Genomic DNA, 23,527 nt, shown 5'->3' on the forward strand with positions numbered 1-23,527 from the left:
CCGTGCTGCTGCAGCTGCGGGTGCCTCGACGCTGGAAGCCCCGCAAGCACCCCCACTGACACCCTTGCCTTGCACAGCCTGAATGCTGGCTCAGCTTGTCCTACCGGCGCCGCCGGGGCCTTTGGGTGGCCTCGTGGCCAGCTCCTCGAGTCCTGCCGCCTTCGCCAATCCCCGTGCGCAGTGACTAGCCAGGATTTTTTATAGAGGGGGCCATAAACAATACTTAATAGATTACATGTAGTATATGAATGCTTGATTTCAGTTTAAATTTAACTTAATAGACTACATGTTTTTATCAAGTACACAAATAAAGAAATAACCAATATGTATTCAATCAATCACTGTTTTGTGTGCTTACCTACTTAGAAATGTATCAGTAATTAGTACATGTTTGCACAAACATTAGGGGAGGGCTATGGCCCCTGCCAGCCCCCCGGCTACGCCACTGCCTGTGCGCGAATCCGGCGCCCAATCCCTAAGCTTCGGTGAAGCGCCGCCGCAAGCGCTGAAGAAGTCCCTGCCATCACAGCCTACTGATGCCGAGCCACGGGTGGCAGCGCCACTTATGGGTCCAGCGCTATCGCCGGCAAGCGCGTTGTGTGGGCGGGACAAACGAACACGAGCCAAGGCTGAACCTCGAGTCAATTGCAGTAAAGTTTGGAGACTTTTTGCAAAATCGTCAGGACATATTCCAAGGACTACGAGTTGATTACGAAAAAATTGAGAAACTTTTCTACGAAACAACCACGACGGTTGAAAACAACCGCACTTTAATATTAGGTAAAGATATCTGCATTTAAATCAGTTGACCGTCGTTCAAAAAACAAATTACCATCTCCTTCCTACGGGCAACAACTAAGTTTACAACTGGGATAGATATTAACTACTCTTGAAATAGCCTTAGAGCTATACGAATTCAGCTCGCATCAGGTCTTCTAGAAAATCGACTTTCTTTTAGTGTACCGTTCTGACTCTTGCCATGAGTTTATAGGTTGCTTCGAAGATTTCGACGATGGTACTTACTATTTGTGAAGCAAAGATAATACATTTTAGAGAACAAAAGAAACAATAATTAAATAGACGCATGCATAAAAATGGCATTCTCTTGTCCTGACATTTCAGAGAACAAACTAAATAACAATTAAATAGACAGATGCATAGAAAATGGCATTCTCTTGTCCTGACATGTAATTGCTCTTTTTCTACTCGACAATACAAAGCTAGCATATTAAAATAAGTAGGGGAAAGATTAACACATATTAAGATGGTGACTTATATAAGTTAAGGAAAAAAAACCTTGAGTAATGCTTCAAGATATAAATCAATGAAAAACTCAATAGATAGAAATCCATTTACCAATGATTGTCTGTTGTAAGTGATTTGCAAGTAGCTTCATTAATAGGCTCAGAATTATTGTCCATTGGAACAACCTTTATGAATCTGCAAGAAAGAAGGATAAAAATCCCATTTCAGGATGTTATTTGAAGAACCCATCTTGGTAGTAGTACAAAAATCATGTACTCCATCAGAAACTCAGAATCACCTATATCAATTAAGCGACACATGTAGTAATACCACCACACACACAGTCAATGCTGACGGATGGATGTGCAAGGGAGAAAGACGAAACATTCAGGATTTCCTTTGAACAGAATAGATCATGACAAGATTAAGGGGGTGTTTGGCAGTACTTCACTCTAGGAAAAATTGCTCCACTCCACCAATTTTAAAAAATTCGCAGCCAAACGCGTCTAGCTCCAGCAACTCCAGCTCTAGGAAAAAGGTGGAGCAGGGGGTCAGATTCACGTTTTTAGTGGAGTATGGCCCTGTTTGGCATAGCTCCACTCCTAAACTCCAGCAACTCCATCAAAAAATTCAGCCAAACACCCCAACTCCAAAACTCCATGGAGTTGCCAACTCCATGGAGCTGTAGTGCAAATGGAGGTGGAGTTTTGGAGCACCTCTTTTGCTGCTCCAGAAACCACTCTTTTGAACCTCCTCGTGGAGTTGGTGGATAATTACCCACCAATGCCACTGGTTACATAGAAAAAACGGTTCGTTCTATTTTCCTCCGATACTCCACGCACTCGTGAAGCGTCCCCACATAAGTAGAGACTAAATGTGATCCAAATTATCAGTCCCAGGAGGCTGATAACACATTTATTCAACAGATAGTTCAGAAACCGTACAGCTCCCGAAGGAGTGGGCGGGCAAGCCACACCCAAAGCAAGACTAAAGCGATAACAACACAAATCCAAGTTGCAGTCCAGTCGGACTCCGGGCTGCAATCGGAGCTAAGCGTCAGCGGAAGCATCCTGCAAAAGGGCCAACACCGCAGGCAGCGTTGGGTGCAGACGCAACCTCCTACTCGAAGTCCTCGGCGACGAAGTCCGGATCCTCCTCTGAAGTAACAACACAAGGGTGAGTACAAAAGTACTCAGCAAGTCCAACCCCATCCACGGAGGGGGATACAACAGAGTATGCACATGAATAATCAAGGAAATAAGCTATGGTTTATTTGCAGTAAAGCTGAATTTTAGACACATGCAAGGATCCATTTCAAAGCAGTTTCATGAAAACATTTTAGTACACAATATATCAAGTGGGGTTGATCCTACACAAAGGATCCAAGTTTTATCGCTACCGGACTCCCCGTCTGCCGTAGCGCACGGCACATCTGCCGGACACTTTCAAAATTCCACGCACCCACACACGCAGTAAAATGCCAGTCATCCTCAAAAGCTAGTTGTGTGACCGAGCCGTAACTCGTCCAATGCCGTGGACACGGCTACCCGGATAGGTTTTAACTCTGCAGAGGTTGTACACTTTTCCCACAAGTAGGGTACCGTATCGCGATCACCTTAGTGTCGGTACGGATCCTAACAAAGCCATTACCCACCTTAGCCAACACTGACTAGTCAACACAAGAGCGCTCAAGGGGTTAGCAACCCATCCACGGGGCCGTAACCGGGACCTAAGTCACCAAGAGCTTAGTCCTTTTCCAAGGCCTCCCGTTGCTCACCAGCACACCCGAAGCCTAGCAGTTTAGCTAGTGGGGTTTATGCTAAGCCGTTGCCCATACAACGGTCGAGTGGTTGTACGATGATGGAATTAGGCAGGATGACACATCAACTCGGTCCTTAGTCATGACAAGATGGATATCTCCCACACTGCTCAACCATTGAGGTACGAGCCCATCAACCCGGCGTTCCACACAAGAAACACCCATCCATCTCATCCACCACCTCTCTTTACACCCGAAAACCCAACTCCTCAGTTAAACATACTCATACATTATTTTCCGAGTAAACAGGTGTAGTCATGTTTGAATTTGGATGATGAGTTCCTAAGCATTCTAGCAGTATTTATCATCTAAACAGAGCAACTCATATTTAGAGATAAATATGGGACAACAAGGAATAGTCATAACAATCAAGGGGTGGCTATCCAACCATGTCTTGCGATAAAACAATATGCATTTTATAAAACAGGCCAATAGGTTGTGTCTGAAAAAAAACTGGGTATTAAAATATGCATCAAAGGGTGAGATTGGACTTGCCGTTCTCAAAGCCTTCCGGGAGCTCCTGCTCGCGGTACTGGTCCTCGGGCTCGGGCTCGCGGTCGAACTCCTCCTCGCGCTCCTCCTCGGGTACTCCGCGATCTACGGCACACACAAACGAGCACACAATAAATAAAAGGAAAAAGGGTTTTACCCGATGAGCTCCGAACAGAAAACATGAACGGAAAATAGGTAGGAAGGGTATTTTCGTGGGATTTTGATATGCCTCGGCGGAAATATATGAGAGGAGGTTGTGGTCGAATTTGGGGTGGATTGGAGGAAATTTGGCGCATGAAATGACGGGTTAAAGGAGTATTAGGGGCTTTAAAACGGGGTTTAGGACTGAACCGCGAGAGCAGGGACCTATCTGTAATTATTTTTGGAATGGTGGGAGGACTTGTTCGCGAATCAGGGAAATTGGTGGGTTGGATCGCGAGGAGAGGGATTTACCCCTTCTTCTTCCTGGAGGCAACAGGAGGTGGAGAAGAAATGGCCGTCGGCGTTCTAGTGGTGGGAGTGGAGGAAGGCAAGGTGCTCGTGGTGAGGGTGTGGAGGTGAAGGCTCGGCTCCCCCCCTTTTATAGGCGGCGCACGGGCGGGCGAGGGCCGAGGTAATGATGGCGGCCGGACTTCCGGCCGGTGGCGTGCCGGAGTGGACGTCCTCGTGGATGGCGTGGTGGCTCGGTCGACGAGGAGCACAGGGAGTCCACCGAGGTGATGGCCGGCGTGACGTGCGGTGGGACGGCGGCGACCGGCGGCCGGCGACGCGGCGTGTGCGGCCAGGCGCTAGGCGCCAAAGGCCGGGCGTGCGGTGCGCAGGCGGGCGCGGGCGAGCGGGCGAGCGCAGGCGCGCGGGCGCGGCCGGGCGAACTGGTGCGGAGGAGCGAGCGCGCTCCGGCGCGGGAGTGGCCGGGCGCAACGCGTGCATGCGTGGATGAGCATGGGCGCGTGCGAGGAAGAAGCTGGGCGCTAGGTAGTAGTGTGCTGGGGTGCGTGCGTTGTGCAGGTGGAACCGGGGCCAGCAAGAGGTGGCGTGCAGCCGCTATGCGAACAGTAGAGGTGCAGGGGCCAGCGTTGGGGGCCAGGCACGGGCCCAGGGAAGTGCACGCGCGCCAAGAAAAGCCAGGCACTAGGGGACATACACTGGAGCATGCGACATGTACTGGAGCATGCAGCAGGGGAAGAAAGGAAAAGAACCAGGCGCATGTGCATGCGGCCAGCACCAAGTCCTAGGGGAAAGAGAATAGAAAAAAGAAATGGTGCATGCGGCCAGCACCAAGTTCCCGGAGGAAAAGAAAATAAAAAAAAGGAAACGGTGCATGCATGCATGCATGCATGTAGTACGTAAGGAAAAGAAAGCTAGGAGCTGTTGGTGCGAGGAAAAAAAAAAGGAGAAAAGATAGTGAAGGAAAATGAAAGAAAAGGAAAGAAGGAAAAGAAGGAAAAAGAAATAGATGGCGGCGACTGCGGAAATGGTTGCGGGCACGCACGGCGGTCTGCCATCCGGCACGCGGCGAAATTTGTGGGGAACGGAAAAAGAGGGTTGACGACATCGGGTGCCGGGACGGCGGGTCCGGCGGAAAGGAAATGATTTGACGGAGCTCAGCGGTCGGAAAAATTTTGGAATGCATTTTTAACGAGTGATTTAATTGGGTGTATTTTTACGGGCGTTACAACTCGTCTCCACCGCGCCTTGGCCGCCCGTCGCTCCCGCCGCCGGCCGCCGTGGCCCCTCCGTCCCGCGCCTTGGAGCCCCGCCGCCGGCCACCCCCAACGCCGCCCGTCGCTCCCGCCGCCGGCCACCCCCAGCACCGCCCGTCACTCCCGCCGCCGGCCGCCGTGGCCCCTCCGTCCCACGCCTTGGAGCCCCGCCGCCGGCCGCCCCCACCGCCGCCCGCCCTAGCCCCGCCGCCGGCCGCACCCCCCGCCGGCCGCCCGAGCCCCGCCGCCGGCCGCACCCACCACCGTCGGCCCGAGCCCCGCCGCCGGCCGCACCCCCCGTCGTCGAGCCCGCGCGCGCAGGAGCCGCTGCCCGGCGTCCGTCCACGCGGTGTCGTAGGACGCGGACACGCACTGCAGGCAGTACGCCTCGGCGTTGGGGAATATCCGCGCCGCCTCGGGCGCGGCGAAGGAGCTGAGGCGGTCGTACAGGACGACGATGCGGTGGGAGCGCGTGGAGAGGCTCGCGAGGAGGCTGGCGACCGGGCCGCGCGCGCCCGCGACGAAGGCGTCGCACATGGGGATGAGGTGGGACGGGAACGGCGAGGGCGCGGCCGGGTCCGGCGGCGGGGAGGCGTACGCGGGGACGGGGACCTCGAGCTCGTGGAAGCGGATGCGGCGGAGGGCGTCGTCGCCCCAGCCGTGCACGCGCGCGCGCGCCTGGCGGACGTGCGCCCCCGGCGCCGCGTAGTGCACGGGGAGCCCCCGCGACGCGAGCTGCAGCGACAGGTGCAGCATCCCGTTGAGGTGGCCCTGCGCCGGGAACGGCACTGCTACGACGGCAACGGATTCCATGGAGGTCTCAGGCTTGGGCGGCAGAGCTTGATGTTGTAGCGTACAGTAGTTGGCCTCCGGCTCCATGTACTAGTGGGGATAGAGAGGATGACAAGTGGGGCCTGAATTGGGGGCAACAATGGCAATCCACACTGAAATCGATCTTTTTTGGAGTTGAGAGTACCCATCTAGCCAAACACCCCATTTTTGTTCTGGAGTTCTAGAGTGGAGCTGGCTCCACCTGAAGTTCTGGAGTGGAGCAGCTCTACTCGGAGTTGGAGCCATGCCAAACAGGGCCTATATCAGGGAGGAGTGCTTCAAAAACTCCCTTTTCAAACCTCCTCGTGGAGTTGGTGGGTATTTACTCATCACTGCCATCGGTTACACACATACCGATTCACAATCAGAAAAGAAAACACCCCGTTACTTCTCTTTCCCCTGGCTTGGGCTGTGCCCGGCAGTGGCTCGCCGCCGCCCGCCCGCCTACCAGCAAGGCCACGCTCGCCCGCCGGCGAGCCGCGCGCTGCCCCAGCTGCGAGTTGGTCCCGTTCTTTGACGATGATGATGACCTCCCGCCGCTCTCCTTGTACAACCTCAATGTGCCGGTCTCCGAGGATGACGTCGACGTCCTGGCGCTGATGTTCAGCAAGGAGGAAATCTAGGTGCTGTGGCCCGCGCGTCAGGCATCACCGTGGCCATCCTGCATCAGGAGGTCAGGCATCTTCAGGCATCAGGAGGTCTCCGCTGTGGCCATCCTGCATATCGTCGTGAGGCACCAGTTCCGCACGCCGGAGCTCTCGCGCGACCGAACGACGCTGGTTTGCCAGTGCCACGATCTCACGCTGGCGGGTGACGGTGGCTACTGCGCGCTCCACCAAGACTGGCCGCAGCTGGAGGACCGAGTATGGATGTACTCGGTGCAGGGCCGCCGTGGCCATGGGCCACGAGCCGCCCCTCCCCCACAAAGGAAGCACGGGCAGAGGAAGAGAATGGAAGGAAAGAGAAGAGACATACATGTATGTCCGTTCACAAAGGGTAAAATAGACTATTCACGACAAAGTGCTCATATTTCTAGAGCTGGAGCACTGCCACCAGCCAAACATGTGCAGCAGCTCCATATTTTTCTGGAGTTGGTAGAGCGGAGCTGGGAAAATGTGGAGCTGGTGGGTGGAGCTGATTTTTGTGAGGTAGAGTGCTGTCAAACACCCCTAAACCAGACCAAACTTTAGTTGCAGCATGAGATGGAGGACCAAATAATCTCTTTTGATTAATTACAAGCAGTAGCTGATAGAGGAGGGTATCGGCTTAATTACACCTAAACCTCAGCAGAAGCCTTCCACCATCTGTCGGTGCGTTGAGCCTATGCCTAATTTGAGTAGGTCTACATCTAGTGATACTAAAATTGCAAGACTTACAGGAGGCTCTGGTGCTCGCAGTCGCCTATCGTTCCAACTGCGCCTGGCACCTCGGCACCTGCTGATCCTCTGCTCGCACTCCCTCCTCCATCTGGAAAGGCATAAAAACAACAAATCACCAGTGAACATCAGTACGACATGAATTTTGTTTAGTGGATCCAAAACAGTAACCGGTGAATCGAAATCCTAACGTCTTCTCTAGGACACGCATTGTATGATGAAAGCGGATAAGATACGTACCCAGCATGGCGCGCTTGGTCCTAGACATGAGTGAGAAGATCTTTGAAATGATCTAGGATGTCGACTATAGGAAGGAGGGTGAGTAGTCGAACCTGAAAATATTTACAACTCCGAACAAGTTTATCAGCGACTTCCGGAAATTTCCGAAGATTGTTCCGAAAATTTCGAAACTTTTGGAATTTCCGGAGAAATCTTCAGATTTTTCCGGATAATGACAGATTTGAACTACAACCTCAAGATAAACTTGCTGAAAAGTAAATCAACGAATATAGGTGATACAACAGGTTGTTTTAAGCCTTTGGCACAATCGGAATTTCTGGCACAATCTTCGGAAATTTCCGGATAATGACAGATTTGAACTACAACCTCAAGATAAACTTGCTGAAAAGTAAATCAACAAATATAGGTGATACAACATGTTGTTTTAAGCCTTTGGCACAAGATAGCACAGCTGGAAACTTACTAGAAAAGTAGATCAAGCTCAAACCTTAGAAATATGTTCTATGCTTGAATATGAACAAATTTAAGAACAATAAGCATAAGAGACAAGGATTTGTTTCCCGAAATTTAGCTTCACACCTTGAAGCCTACGTCTCCGTTGAGGACCCACGAAGGGTGGACTTTTCACTCCTAAGCCACTTTTCTCCCTATAGCGACCACAAAGATCAAGTTAGAGTCACTTACTTAATCGTCGGGTTAATACAAACTTCCCGAGGAAGCCAAATTGCTTGGATGCTCAACCGGGCAATGCCTAGCCGGCTAGGAGTTTGAAGCTCCAAGAGTAACAAACGTGGAACACCGGCTTGACGAAGCAACAAGGTGCTCAAGAGATGGAGATTTAGCTCACTAGAACTCTTCCTTGCTTTCCCTTGAATCTCTCCTTAAATCCCTCACCAAATCTTCACCTAAAGGTCAAGAGGGGAATAAAGAGGGCTATGAATGCTTCTGAGTCGTTCAGGTCAGTCAGAAGGCAAGAGGACATCTGTGGAAGAGGTGAGGGGGTATTTATACCCCTTCACCTCGAAACTAGCCATTGGGGGTTCAGTTCTGGAATTTTTCGGAAAAATCCGGACCTCCGGAACTTCTCCGGAGACCCTGAACTTTCGGAATTTTTCGGAAAATTCCGTAACTCTCAAGTTAGCACCACTCTAAGTATCCCCATGTGATGTGTAGGTGCAAAGGATGTCTCTCATAGGTTTGTTAGGTCATCTTGAACACCTTTTTTCAATGTAAAGACCAGAGATCACACATCCCTCTTAGTAGTGCAGTATTCCTATACTCAAATTCAAACCGAAAATAAATTTAGACTTGAAGGTATGCTGTTTATCTATTCATTTCATTTTGAGGGGGTCCATCACAAGTACTTCATGACTAATAATCCTTTTAAACCTCCTTATGCACTTGAAATTTTGTTAGACACTTAAGCTTGCATCATTAAATCACCAAAACCCACTTAAGGGGGCCAAGATACTCTTCAATCTTGGGCACCACCGGGTTGGTTTTCTACAAAGAAATGGAATGTCAGTGCGTACCCACCAGATGCTCGTGGAAATGCCCACCCATAAATGTAGAGCCAGCGCAAAGTAGAGGAAGCAGGAATGGATGGACTTGGAGCCTGTGGCCGAGATCCTTGTAGAGGAGGAACCCTGAGAACTCAGCGGTGCAGAAGCGCTCGAGGAACTTGATGAAGATCTGGTGGAGTGGGTTGTCCATCTTGTTAGCGGCAGCCTTGAACTCAGGGTTGCGCACGAAGTGGGTCTAGTGGTAGTCCGTCTTGAACTCCTGTAGCAGCACGTTGAACTCCGCCTGGTCGAAGTCGAGTCAGTGGTGTAGAACGTCTTGCCCCGCTTCTTGAGACCCAAGGTCTTGGGCGGCGCGGTGGGGGTTGCGGCGGAGGTGGACATGCGGAAACGGACCACAGAGTGGCGGGTGAGCAGGAGGTGCCAGCACCGGGGAGGCCATGGTGAGGCGGACATCCTCTACGAGATCCGCGGCGGCCTGGTTGAGAGAGCGGGCGAGGAAGGCAGATCCATCCAACACCTACCCTCCACGTGGAGGAGGCGGCGGCGGTGGATTGGGATCCTGGATGGGTGGGAGCGAGAACGGAGGAGGAGGGAGGAGGACCAATCACCTCACCGCACTGCCACCACAGCGCGTCACGGTCACGGCCACCACCATGACCATGTTTCCGTCCCTCCTCTCGTGAGCGGCAGGGCGAGGGCGCCGTTGAGGGCGCGCAGCGCAGGGAGGTGGTGGCCTGGGAGGTCGAGGGTGAGGGCCGCGCGAGCGAGGGGGTTGGGGGTGGCGTCGGGGGTGCACCTCGTGGGAAGGCGAGGCGTTGTAGGGCGGAGAAAAGAAAATGGAGGACGGAGAAGAGAGCGGGGCTAAGGGGAGCGATTGGAAGGGCCAAAAATGAGTTGCGGGAGGATGGCGGACCGAAAAACTTCTGACCCACGTTTTTACTCGGTTTTATTTTTTTATTGTAGACATTACACCAACGAAGGCATCGGCAAAAAAAACACCTTTGAGGAGGAGATTACGGTGATCTTTGGTGCTTGCACCCGTATTTAGTTGATGACACCCTTTTTAACCCTGTTCAAAACAAGGCACCACAGATCAACCAAATAAACACAAGCAATCGTCGATATCATTATTGTTACAGTCTTGGAGCCATTCCCCTTTACGTTTGCATTACCATTCTAGAACCAAACGCCACCTCAAGCTTAGTCAACAACACAACAGTCGAAACCCAAGCATGAATTCATTGAATTGCCATAACGGATTACGGATCTTTCACATCCTAATTTTTTGTCGTTGGCTGGAAAGGTAGGAGCATGTTTGGATCTATGCCCATTGTTGGCACCTTAGCAGCCGGGAACGTGGAACGTGGCCATATTTCTTATCTCGGGTACGTCGTTGCGGGACGATTAGGAACAATTAGTGTAAAACGGTAGCTGTTTTTTTCACCTACGCACGGACGAATCGTAGGCGCGCACATCCCTCACCAATGAATTGGCTCGCCGATGATTGGCGTGGGTCATCTGTTGAGTCCACTCCATGTCATACAACCGATTCTATCCTCGTGGTCATCTGGTCATATGTTGAATCTACTCCATTTCATACACCGCACGTACTTCCATAATTCAAAATTTATGAACAGTAACTACATCCTTATGGTCAAGCAACCAGGACAGACACTTAGGCCCCTTTGGTAGGGCTTCTTCATCGACTTTTGGTGAAGCTCTACCAAAGGGGCAACTTGAAAACGGTTTCACCACCAAAGTTGGGGAGAAGCCACAAAACAACTTACACTAAAGAGGCGAAGCTAAAAAAAGTGGCTTCACCGACTTCTACTCCCTCTTCAAGTATTAATTGATCATAAAATTACTCATATTACCATTGAGAAGCTGTTTTACCAAACGTTTTCCAAAACGGCTTCAGTTCCACTAGAGAAGTCACTTCACCAAAGGAGCCGAAGCCATGTTGGTAGAAGCTGGAGCCTTACAAAAGACCTTCCTATGTCAGGTTCAGGCTCACATTTCCCATGCTCTTCCAGGCTTCCAGCTCTATCCCACAATGACACAGTGCCCAAACAAAAGCTGGCACGCGTTACCACTCACCCACCTCGATCAGTTTCAAACTTTACACAAGAACCCCGCGACCTGGTTAACAATTGGATTACACCAACAAAGCATCGGCAAAACACATTGCAAATGCCTTTCAAGAGGAGATTACGTAGCTGATGACACCCTTTTAATTTAACCCTGTCCAAAACGAGCCACCGTGCCCCCGGAAATGCTCTGACACGTTGTCGTCGGGCTGTATATATGGCCGCACCGGCCGGCGCCGACGAGCCGTGCAGCGCACCGCAGGCTTGCAGCATGGCCGTGGTGTTCGACGCCGAGGTGCTGAGCCGGGAGGAGAGCATCCCGGCGCAGTTCGTGTGGCCGCCCGAGGAGCGGGCGCCGGCCGCCGGCCTCGGGGTGGAGGAGATGGACATCCCGGTGGTGGACCTCGCCGAGTTCCTCCGCGGCGGCGGCGAGCTCCCGGCCGGCATGGCGGAGGCTTGCGAGCGGCACGGGTTCTTCCAGGTGGTGGGCCACGGCGTGGACGCGGAGCTGATCGCCGAGGCCTACCGCTGCTGCGACGCCTTCTACGCGCACCCGCTCGCCGAGAAGCAGCGCGCGCGGCGGCTCCCCGGCGAGAGCCACGGCTACGCCAGCAGCTTCACGGGCCGGTTCGACTCCAGGCTGCCGTGGAAGGAGACGCTCTCGTTCCACTGCCCCGCCGCCGCCGCCGCGCCGGTGAGCGCTGGCGGCCGCGCCGTCGCCGACTACATCGTCGGCGTCCTCGGCGAGGAGTACCGCCACATGGGGTACGTGTACGAGCCCTTGTCAGTCGTGTCAAAACCCCTGCTGCATAGTGTACTGTATCAGATCCAAACATCAGATGTTGCTTAAATCTTGCAAAACCCAATCAAAATGCAGTTGCAAATTTAGTTGTTAATTCTTGCTAAGATCATGTCTTTAGCTTAAGTCCACGTAGATATCAATAATCTCAGTGAAAAAATGTAGTAATCTCAATAAGATTATGATGCACGGGTGGAATATGCAGGGAGGTGTACCAGGAGTACTGCTACGCGATGACGCGGCTGGCGCTGGACGTCACGGAGGTGCTGGCGGCGGCGCTGGGGCTGCCAGACCGCGGCGTGCTGCGGGGCTTCTTCGCCGGCGGCGACTCCGTCATGCGGCTCAACCACTACCCGCCGTGCCTGCAGCCGCACCTGACGCTGGGGACGGGCCCGCACCGGGACCCGACGTCGCTGACGCTGCTGCACCAGGACGGCGTCGGCGGGCTGCAGGTGCGCGCCGGCGGGGACGGGGGCGGCGGCGGCGAGTGGCTCGCCGTGCGGCCCCGCGCGGACGCGTTCGTCGTCAACATCGGGGACACCTTCGCTGCGCTCACCGACGGGCGCCACGCCAGCTGCCTCCACCGCGCCGTCGTCAGCGGCGGCGCTGCCCGCAGGTCGCTCGCCTTCTTCCTCAACCCGCCGCTGGACCGCGTCGTGCGCCCGCCGGAGGCGCTCCTCCCCGCCGGCCAGCCGCGCGCGTACCCGGACTTCAAGTGGCGCGAGCTCCTCGAGTTCACGCAGAAGCGCTACCGGTCGGACGCCAGCACCATGGACGCCTTCGTGTCGTGGATCGCGCGAGGCCGCGGCGACGGCGGCGGCGGCGGCCATGACCATGGCGGACAGGAGGAGGAGAAGTGATCGATCTCTCAAGCTCATCAAGCAATGCATCCATGGACGCATGATTAGTTGTGTGTAAAAATAAGAAACTAGATCTTCGTGGATGTAAATGGTAGATTGGTGCTAATTATGGTTTTATCTAATCTTTGATGAACAATTGCTGTTGGTGTAGAAACGCATGCGTTCATGCAAAATGTTTGGTCATGTGATGGCACAGCGCAAGTGTAGGTCACCATGAGAACGTGCTAATTTCGTGTGGTTCGAGATGAAAAGATCGTCTCCTGACCTTGATCTGACACCTGCTTTCTACGTTGCTGCCAAACATAGGTACAATCAGAAACTAGATCTGACGGCTTTTGCTAAAACGGGGAAGAAAAGCTTTTCCTTAAGAAATTGGTAGGTCACACAACACAATTCGCCACAATTATTTTTCAGATCCCATGCAATCTTGATACTATGAATCAAGACCACAAGATGCTAATCCAATAGATAGGATTAGTGGTGGAATTATTTTACAGTTAAGCCCCCCATCCGCCGGCCACTTTTGATGGAGCACCACTAACCCTATCCATTGGATTAGCATCTTGTGGCCTTGATTCATAGTTTCCAAGATTGCACAGGGTAGATGGTGATGAGGACATAACCTGCTCGGATACAACCACATTAGTAACTTTTGATTCACAGGTGAAACAATTCTTTACCATGATTGTATTTGATACATTTGATGAATTGATGTTGCACCATGATGTGTGTTCGTTGTCAATTTCAGAAATACATACGTGGATCAAAAATAATGTTAAACACACATGGAATGCATCGAGGATCAAAGAAGTAGATTGGGGGCCAAGTCCAAGTATTTCCAGCGTCCTCCACCAGGCCACCATGTCACTTTTGGCCCAAGGAAAGAAAGAATTCCAATCCAATACGTTTTGGGGCTGGATTCGGACTGCAGCTCTGTATCAACTTGCAACGGCCGCCACGACCTCATCCGGACTCCGTTTTAGGTGTTCAAGTACTCCTTGGAATCCTTATGAACTCTATTTTCATATGGATCTGGAATCATATCCATATCTTCTCTGAGTCGGCCGCAATCATCGAAATACTACCAAGAGGTTTTCTATCCAGAGGTGTTGTGTCGCCTTATTTTGGCCCAATGGGCCGTGTATCAAATTGGGTCCATTAGGGACATGTCCTAGGGTTGGAGCACGACCCCAACACCCCCTGATCATCCTCCTAGGTATTAATAAGGATTGGAGCCACCACGAACGGATTGGGTTTTGTTTTGTTGAAAGTTTAGCCATTGCTACTTCCTTGTAGACGTGTGTGTCGACTAGACCATCCGTTCTACTCAATTCAGAACCCCAACTTTGTGAGTTCAGATTGGTTTTCATCTCCATATTTGCAATTAAGTTGCTTGTTCTACTTGTTTTTGCTTGTTCTTCAATTGCTTGCAGGACGAGTGCCCTAGTGGCCGGGTGACGCGCTCCACAAGATCGCGGCAGCCATTGGAGGTGGTGTATCGGTTGCTAAGGTGCAGCTTGGAAGGCTGTAGTCGGGCCGTGAACGTCGTCTCCATCCACCAATCGAGTTATCCACGCCTCTCTCATCGAAAGATCGGGAATCAACCCTAGCGGATTCATATCAGATGGTTTGCACCATATACATTCCCGCTAAATTATGCCCTGGGTGTATTTATTTTTTCCCCCTGCATTAGTTTTTCTTTCACTTAAGTTTCATCTGATAGCGACAAGCCAACAACAGGATATTACGAAAATTTATTCCAAGAAAAATGTTCCGGGGTGAATAAAAAATTCTTCTAAATTAAGATAAAATGTTACAAGAATATACTGCCTCCATTCCAAATTACTATCCGTTTTAATAGATTGGTTTGATCAAAAACTTAAGTAGATATAATATATATCTAAGTGCATAGCAAAAGCTATGTATGTAGAAAAGCCAAATGAATAGTAATTTGAGACGGAGGGAGTAGTAACCCGACATTATAAAAATATTTTCAAGCCATGGTTGCTACATTGGTTCCGTGGAGAGAGGATGATAAGGAAGAAGAAGAAGAAGGTGATGAAGAATACATACTAGGATAGCCATTGGTTTCATAAATGACGCTGCATTCTCAATGTCAGACTCCTCCAATCACCTTTTCTTTGGAGAATGTGCCTAAGCACGTGTTTTATTAAGACAGAAAGTCTCCGAGACACAAAGTTACAAAACCACCACGCAGACAGTGGTGGCACACCCAAGATAAGCACACAAGTATCAAAAAAAAGCCCACATGGAGTACATGAGAATGCCAAGAAGACATCGTGATTTTCATTTATGTTAAATTATGACATTTAAAACAATCTAGCTCCAAATGACTTCTTGTGTTTAGTAGTGCTGAATATTCTTACTTTACCAATGTTCTTTTTCACTGGTAAACACTACCTCTTTGCATTTTCCTTTTGTGAAGGCCTTTCAGAGGGAGGCGCATTGCCTGCCTTCCAAGAGGTGACAGAAGAAAGGAATGAAAGAAAAGGTTCTAATTCTGCACAAAGTTGCCAAACAATGAAAATGACTTGCACACCATCCTAAATCCAAATAAAGTTCTATATGGAACCTAAAGCTAGCCAAATATTTACATGTGGCTGGCAGCAGCAATCAGTACGCCGTGATGTCGGTGAGGACACCGGCGACCACCGCCAGCTTGCCGTCGTCATCGAAGTAGCTCTCTCGCATTTTCATGAATGTGTGGCAGGTCAGCAGGCTGTCGGAGCCGGCCTGGTGCGCCTCGCCGACGGCGCGCCCCACGTTGAGCTTCCCGGCGACACTGTCCAGCCCGCCGCGGAGGTCGGCCGGGCAGAGCCGCGCCATCTCCTTGACGTCGAACAGCCGCCGCCGGAGGAGCGACCTGGCGACGCCCTCGAACTGCGCCGCCGTGCCGGGCAGCTCGTACCCGGGCCCGTAGATCACCTTCACCAGGTACGCGAGGTCGTAGCCGCCGCTGAACGTGACGATACCGGCGCGGCCGAGGCCAGCGCGCAGCCACTTGCGCAGCCGCGGCCCGAACGCCGCAGCGTCGACGCCGTGCCGGCGCGTGCGGTCGAAGTCGACGCCCTTGGCACGCAGCATCGCGATGGACTCCAGCGCGTGGCGGTGGCGGCGCACGTCGAACTCGCGGAAGTTGAACTCCCACACGCACCGCGCGGGGCCGCCGCCGCCGCCGCCGAGGCTCGGGAGGCGGCCGCCGGAGTCGAACAGCGTGAGGCCGAGCTGGATCAGGTCCAGCGCGTCCACGTTCTGCTTCAGCAGCTCGTACCGCCTCTCCGGCGTGAGCATGTACGCCGCCCCCGCCGGCCGGTACACCGTCCCCGGGAACTCCGTGTCCACCGCCGCGTACCGGAACTTGGGCAGGAGCGACTCGATCAGCTTGGCCTCCGCGTCGAAGTTATGCGCCCACACCTGGCGCACCTCCACGCGCGGCGCCGGAATCTGCCGCGCCGTCGCCAGCCCGCACGGCGGCGCGTCCGAGCTCGATGGGAAGGCCGGCAGCGGTCCGCGCGGCGAGGGTGTCGTCTCCATCGTCGAGGAGCAGTCGGATGGCGTCGAGGGGGCGGAGGAGCCCGCGTCCATGACATCCTGCGACACCGGCCCGGATATGGCCATCAGCTTAATCGGAGGGGGAACGGGGACGGCGCCGCACGTCGCCGTGGTGGGCGATCCCTGGTTTCTCTTCCGCGCCGGCGCCGCCAGCCCCCACGCGGCCTCCGCCATCATCATCAGTTTCTGCTGCCGCGACGGCGGCGGCAGCGCCGCGTACGGCGCCGACGACTCCATCGAGAAAGCCGGCAGCGTGTCGTACGGCGGCGCGCCGGTCTCCGACGAGGAGGGGGCCGGCGAACTCAAGTCCATGACATCCGCCGTCGCCGTCTTGGAGTTGTAGACGAAGCGCGTCGCGATCGGAGGAGGGTAAAAGGGAGCGCCGCACATGGTCGCCGCCGAGGAGCGCTGCTGCCTGCTGGTTTCTCCGCCGGCTCGGTGGTGGTGGCGCCGCCGCGGGATCTTCTTGGAGGGGCGGCGGCGGGTTCGATCATGCACGCACGCGCGCGCGCCAAAAGGATCTATCTGATCGGTCGGGTTGCTACGGGACGAGCGCTGGCTGTCGCGATTTATAGCGCTGGCGTTCGTGTCGTGCTCGGGGTGACGTGTCCGACTCGGTGCTGCACGTCACGATCTACATGGAAACTTTTACCGAAGCGATTAGGCGATTCGTATTTTTACCCGGCTTCCGGTTTCCGAGGCAAGGGTTATACAGTACATGCTGTGGTGTATTACGTATTTATTTTTGGTATAGGACGCGTGTAATCTCTGTGGTACACGCCTAGGCAACGGAGTCTTACCACCGTATCGTGCCGTGTATCTCTGGAGTATATATAGTCTGTATAAGTCAGAACTAATCTTTGTATCAGAGTTTCTTTTTTAAATAATAACTATATGAAAACATGTGTAGATTCTGAGTTTGTAGGAGGGCTATGTTGAAGTCATGCTGAAAGAAAACAGTAATGCTATAGTCCGAGCGTCCGGACTCGTGTTGCTTCTCTGGACGGTTACCGTGTTACGTGGTACAAGCATGTCAAAGTATTTTTCCTCTTCCGTCAACGCAGCTGTTATTCCTCTTCATTATTCTGACTCTCCTCTCGATTGTTTTGACTCCGGCCACTTCTCTCTCTAGCACACCATAGCAGGTACTAGCTAGGTACGCGCACAACCATGGAGACAGTGGTAGGGAGAGACCGTGCAGAAGGCTGTGGCCAGGCGGTGGCGGAGGCAAGAGAGCACATGGTGGATGTACACCACCCTCTGGTAAGCCTGCTTCTCTTTAGAGGGGACGAGCCTTGCCTAGTAGCAAGAGTCGAAGGTGACTGGAGGAGCAAGATGGCGGCGCAGCCTACTATGGTGTATGGAGATATATGACCCGCCGCCGAATCCCGCCGCCGCTGCCCGATTCACGGGCTCCAGTGCATAACCCGCGCGGGCTAACGTCGAGGCGAGCGGAGGAGGCGCACGGGGGCGGCGGCTCTTCTTCCCGACGGTGGGCGACGAAGGCACAACGGCCACTACCGTCCCCTGCGCCGGCCGCCGGAGGAGCTGCTCCGCCGGCAATGAGCTTGGCCACCTGAGGAGCTCCACAGGGAAGGTGCCGAGTGCCGCTCCCCCGCGGCCCAGGGCGAGTCGCGCCGGCCGCCGCCATCCTCCTCCTCCTCCACCGTTTCCTAGCGTTGGATCCCACTGTGCAGTGCTACTCCTGCCAGGTTTTGCTGCATGTTGCAAGCATATGTTTCAAGTGTTTCAGATGTTTCAAAAGAATGTTGCAAGTATTTCATGTGGATGTTGCAAAGTAGATTTAGATGTTGCGATGTTGCATATATTTCAACACATGTTGCAAGTGTTTTATCTGGATGTTGCATTTAATGAGAGATTTGAATGTTACAGTCAACACGAAACAGATATTGCGGTGGGTTTTTTTCCTCATCATCAACAGATGGCTAATAAATTTTTTTCGACATGTTTTTTGATGTTGCAAACGGTGATTTTCTATGTTGTAAACGTTTATTTTCTATGTTGCAGACATTATTTTTTGATGTTGCGATAGACCAACGGAGTGTCTGATGGGAAGTTTACCCATCGGACGTACGGACGCTAGCAACGTCCGAAAGAAAATCAGGACAGGAACTAGAGCAATGTTGCCATCTTATGAGCTTATGATCATATACCTTTTCTGTAAGGTGTTTTAGTTTTTTTGGGACTCAGTTCTCTAACACTAACCAAATTATAAAAACAAAGGAGGTACGCGGGTGCGGAAATTAACTACAAGGCACTAGCAATTACAACATACTTCAAATATACTGTATGACCTTTAGGACACGTTCGACTACTATAAAACAAAGCATACTAGTAGTTGGGATAAATCTACCGAAACACTCTCTCTGTATAGCCATATTATGACACCCTGAGGATGACTAAATACCTCATGTGTGAGCTGGGTGAGCTTGATTTGGATGGGACAAAGGATCCTGACGAAGTGTGGAGGGATAAGGCTGAAGGCAAATTAAGAAGATGGCGAAACAGTGGCGTGGCGCCAAGAAGACGATGATCAGCAACAAGACGCAGCTAAAAGCGGTTAACAAGTATCCACTAATAATCAAGAAGTGTGGACGATCGATTGATCGATCACACATAGCCACCGATTGGCCTGGATGCGACTGACCCCCTCGGTGGTTACGAGCATTTTGGGATGTAGGGACTTGGGCTGTGCTATACGTGGGTCATTCGAAACACGACATTTTAGCACGTCTCAAAGCATAGCACAACACGAATGCGAGGGTTGTGTCATGTCTAAGATCTCGACACGACGGGTGGTACGGCACGGCACGTATCTTGGGCTATGCTTGTTCCAGCACGGCACGAAAATGACCCATTAGCACATATGTTGACTATATCATCCTAACATCATATCATTCGTTTAAATTTATATGTCATATAACCTAACATAACTACTATAATGAAAGAAAACCACAAAATCTACTTACAAGTACGGGATTGTGATAATGGTCATTCATAACATAACAATGTTACGTTCTCGTATGGCCACAGGTAGTTATAAACATTCATCTACAATAACAATATGTATATATTAAAGTTTGTGTTATCTATTATTTTAGAAACTATTTTCTTTGTATGAGCAAAAGTATGTGGAAGCAAATAAGCACCAATAAAAAATAAATACATGTATTGTGAGAGCCATGCTTGGGCTGGCACGGCACGAAGACGTGCTGACGTGCTATGAGCTGTGCTTAGGTCTAGTAAGATGCTTGTTGTGCTATGCCGGTATGGCACGGTGTGCCTAAAAGTCTAGATATGATACGGCATGAGACACGAAAAGGTCGAGTCGTGCTAGCACGGCATGGCTAAGTTCCAGTTCTCAGCAGACTTACAGTAACCGAAGGCTTGGATTCGATCCCTCAACCTCCTACATGCAGTTTGGTTGTTCACTTTATTTTCAGCACTACCTTTTTACTGCATTTGAGTGTAATTCTTTTTTTTATTACTATAAGGATTTTGCTTTCATTGCTTCTCGTTGCTAGTAAGTCCTGAGATTTCTACTCATGCTAGGATTAACCACAATCGCAGTTTTGTTATTGTATATGTGTATTTGAGTGGTATTTTATTTTATTTTATCTATTTGAAGTGGTTCTTGATTCAATATTTATTTTTAAAAATACTATAAGGATTGTGTTTTAAAGTAAAGATTAGTTATCAGTTAGAGTTGGAAGTCAAGCCTATTGGATTGATATTGTAGTTTGGGGTATTTTGGCACACCGTTAGCGGTAGAGCTTGTCAAAAGATTTAGAGGAGGCCAATAGAAGAGTTTAATTAGTTTATGATTAGATTACTTAGTAAAATTTAGATTTAGGAAGAGGGAGGGGGACATATGTGCCCCAACGCATGTAAAGCTTTGCCAATGCGCACCATGGTATCAACAAAAACATTTTGATTTCTGAAGTAGTATTAACGACCTAATCCACAATTCGGTATAAGTTGATCAAATTCTCTGTTAGGCATGTCTTCCAAGTACTGAGAGTCATTGTCATACGTACGTTGTTATGCTTATGGGAATCACAAGCGACGTCGAGTGGTTGTGCTTTATGAGAACCTGCAAGAGTGAGAGAGAGTGAACATTTTGATTCCTGAATTATTTAAGGACTAGTTCAAAATTCAGTATAGGGCGACCAATAACTTCCCTAGTGCATTATCTTTTTTGCATGTCATCCAATTATTGTTAGTCTTATGGAAATCCAAGGGCGGTGGAATGGTTGTGCTTATGGGAATCCACAAGTGAAACTTGAAATCGAATGTGTTAATAAATTTCTTATGCCAAATTGAGTGAATTTTATTTGGATGGTGAGCACACTCCACCAGGGACTGGGACCGATGAAATGAACTTCTGACCTCATGGTAATATTGTTTTGAAGTAAAAATCTGCATCTGGTAATGGACTGATGAAATGAACTTTTGACCTCATGGTTGGGTAATTTGGTGGAAAAGAAAGGGATTTTAACAAACTGCAGGATGAGGAGAACAAGACGGCGAAAGAATGCTAGGTTTCAAGAAAAAAAAAAGGATCGCGGAACAACAAACGGAAGGCAAAGATGGTTATCAAGTGCTATTACATAACACTGGAATAATAAGTGTCTAATCGCACGTTCACACGTAGCCGCCATTAGCCCGGATGACCTGTCCGTTGACCCACTCGGCGGCGTCGGTGCAGAGGAACCCGACCACCGGCGCGATGTCGCCGGGCTCCCCGAGCCTCTGCATCGGGTTGTTCACCACGTTGCGCCGCACCATCTCCTCGCTCTTCCCGGCGAAGAACATGTCCGTGGCCGTGGGCCCGGGGGCCACGCAGTTGGCGGTGATGCGGGTGCCCTTGAGCTCCTTGGCCATGGTCCGCACCAGCGCATCCACGGCCGCCTTGGACGCCGTGTACGCCGCGTACCCCTCCGGGAGGCTCCCCACCACGGACGACGTCACGGCCACGATCCGCCCGCCGCCGCCGCGGGGGAGCCGGCGCGCCGCCTCCCGGAGGCACAGGAACGCGCCGCGCAGGTTCACGGCGATGGTGCGGTCGAAGGACTCGGTGGTGGTGTCGGCCACGGACGGGTACGCGTCGTCGAGCACGCCGGCGTTGGCGACGAGGATGTGCGGGGCGGGGGCGCCGAACGCGGACGCGGCGGCGTCGAAGAGCGACCGCACGCCGGCCTCGTCGGCGACGTCGGCCCGCACGGCCACGGCGCGGGGCAGCGACGCGGCGAGCGCGGCGGCCTCGTCGGCGCGCGACGCGTACCCCAGCACGAGGCTCGCGCCCAGGGAGGACAGGTGCGCCGCGATGGCGCGCCCGATGCCGCGCGACGCGCCTGTCACGATGGCCACGCGCCCCGCCAGCGGCTGCGCCGAGGCCGAGGCGGCGGCGTTGGCGGCTACGGCGGCGACGTTGGCGTCCGCCATCCTATATTCTGGCTCTGGGTTTGGTCGCGTGCGCGTCCAGAGAGCTATCTATCTACTGGCGATCGATGCCTGGCGGCGTTGCGCGGCGCGCGCGCGTTCCACGTCTCGTTCTGCGCTCGGGGAGCACGCGTCGGGAGCAGGAGCGCACGGCGTGGTGAGGTGACGCTGGGGACCGAGCGCTGCTGAAACAGGGTTGCTCTCGTGATCCGTGGTGCGTCGCATCGCATCCTATCCTATCCTGTGCAGGCTTTGTGGCCTAGTACATTTCTGTTTGGAGCTGCTGTCCTACAGTAGAGTGGCATCAAATCCCCAGGTCCACAGTGAAGATTGAAACGTCATGGCTAGTGGCAGTTATGCAGGGATTCGACAGGAAACGCTGCCCCAGAGTTCCACGCCGCCGGTCGTCATTTTTTTTTCGTCGAATACGCAGTAGATCTACACATTTTTTTTAAGCAGAAGAGAACGAAGTTTTACAACGTGTCGGCTATGCTGGCACACCGGGCGACGGCATTGTGAAAAGCTAAAAAAAGAAATATGCCGAACAAAACCATTTACCAAAAAGAAATTGGCCGCCGGTCTCGCCGAGGTCCCGACAACGGCGGCGGCGGTGTCACCGGCGTCCGCCATCCTATGCACGGCGTGCTGGTGACGATGGGGACCGTGCATGCTGAAACAAAGTCTCATGACCAATGTATCACCGATACGAGATACGCCGATACTGATACCGATACGGTGATTTCAAAAAAACATAGACATACCGATACGTCAAAAATATAATCTATATATATCAATCTATATCTACGGTGGTTTCTTCCAACCGTCTCGGTTGTTTTGCAAAAAAATTTCTTAACTTTTTCGTAATCAACCCTCAATCGGTTGTAGTTCTTTGACGATTTGCAAAAAAGTCCCTCACCTTTTTTAATTATCCCGTTATCCCGTGAGTTAAACAGACTGCAGTTCTTTCTTCCTCGCGTACCGCGCGTGTCTACCCGTCGACGCATCCGTGGTGCGCGCCCTCCATCATCCCTACGAACTAGTCTGTCGTCGTGACTCGCCTTTTTCGTAATCAACCTGTTATCCTTTGAGTTAAACTGATCGTAATTCTTTCTTCCTCACCTTCCACACGTGTCTGCGGCCGCCGACACCCCCGCGACATGCGCCCTCTCTGCCATCCCGACGAACACGTCTGTCGTCGCGACATGCCTTCTGCCTACGCCGGTAAAACCTGAAGCGCTGCCGACCATCCCTGTGCTGACTTCCACTCGCACACGCCTGCGTCAGGTTCGGCGCCAGCAAATCTCCTCCAGCCACCGACGTGAGAAGCATGGGAAGCTAGCCACTACGACGTAAGCTCCACATTTATCACCACTAGCACCAGCTTCCCCTCCTTCTCTGCGGCATCACATGATTTATCATGCGTTCGCACTAGCACTGCCAATGACTGATGCTCGATGGATGGCAACACCCTATTTGCAGGAAGGGGGAAGGAAGTGGAGCAGGATACTGAGGAGGA

General features: G+C 52.1%; 2 protein-coding genes across 2 annotated transcripts; one reads left to right on the forward strand and one right to left on the reverse strand.

Moving 5' to 3' along the window:
* The first annotated feature begins 11,587 nt into the window (after window positions 1–11,587).
* LOC117843972 (gibberellin 20 oxidase 3) lies at window positions 11,588–12,975 on the forward strand. Its single transcript, XM_034724763.1, has 2 exons — window positions 11,588–12,081; window positions 12,321–12,975. Exons 1-2 carry the CDS (start codon window positions 11,588–11,590, stop codon window positions 12,973–12,975), a joined length of 1,149 nt encoding a protein of 382 aa, XP_034580654.1.
* An 8,026-nt stretch (window positions 12,976–21,001) lies between these two features.
* Window positions 21,002–22,219, reverse strand: LOC117842856 (NADPH-dependent aldehyde reductase-like protein, chloroplastic). Its single transcript, XM_034723381.2, has one exon. It carries the CDS (start codon window positions 22,012–22,014, stop codon window positions 21,214–21,216), a length of 801 nt encoding a protein of 266 aa, XP_034579272.1. The 5' UTR covers window positions 22,015–22,219; the 3' UTR covers window positions 21,002–21,213.
* Between the last annotated feature and the right edge of the window lie 1,308 nt (window positions 22,220–23,527).

This window comes from Setaria viridis, chromosome 2, assembly GCF_005286985.2.
Source record: "Setaria viridis chromosome 2, Setaria_viridis_v4.0, whole genome shotgun sequence".
Lineage (NCBI taxonomy): Eukaryota > Viridiplantae > Streptophyta > Magnoliopsida > Poales > Poaceae > Setaria > Setaria viridis.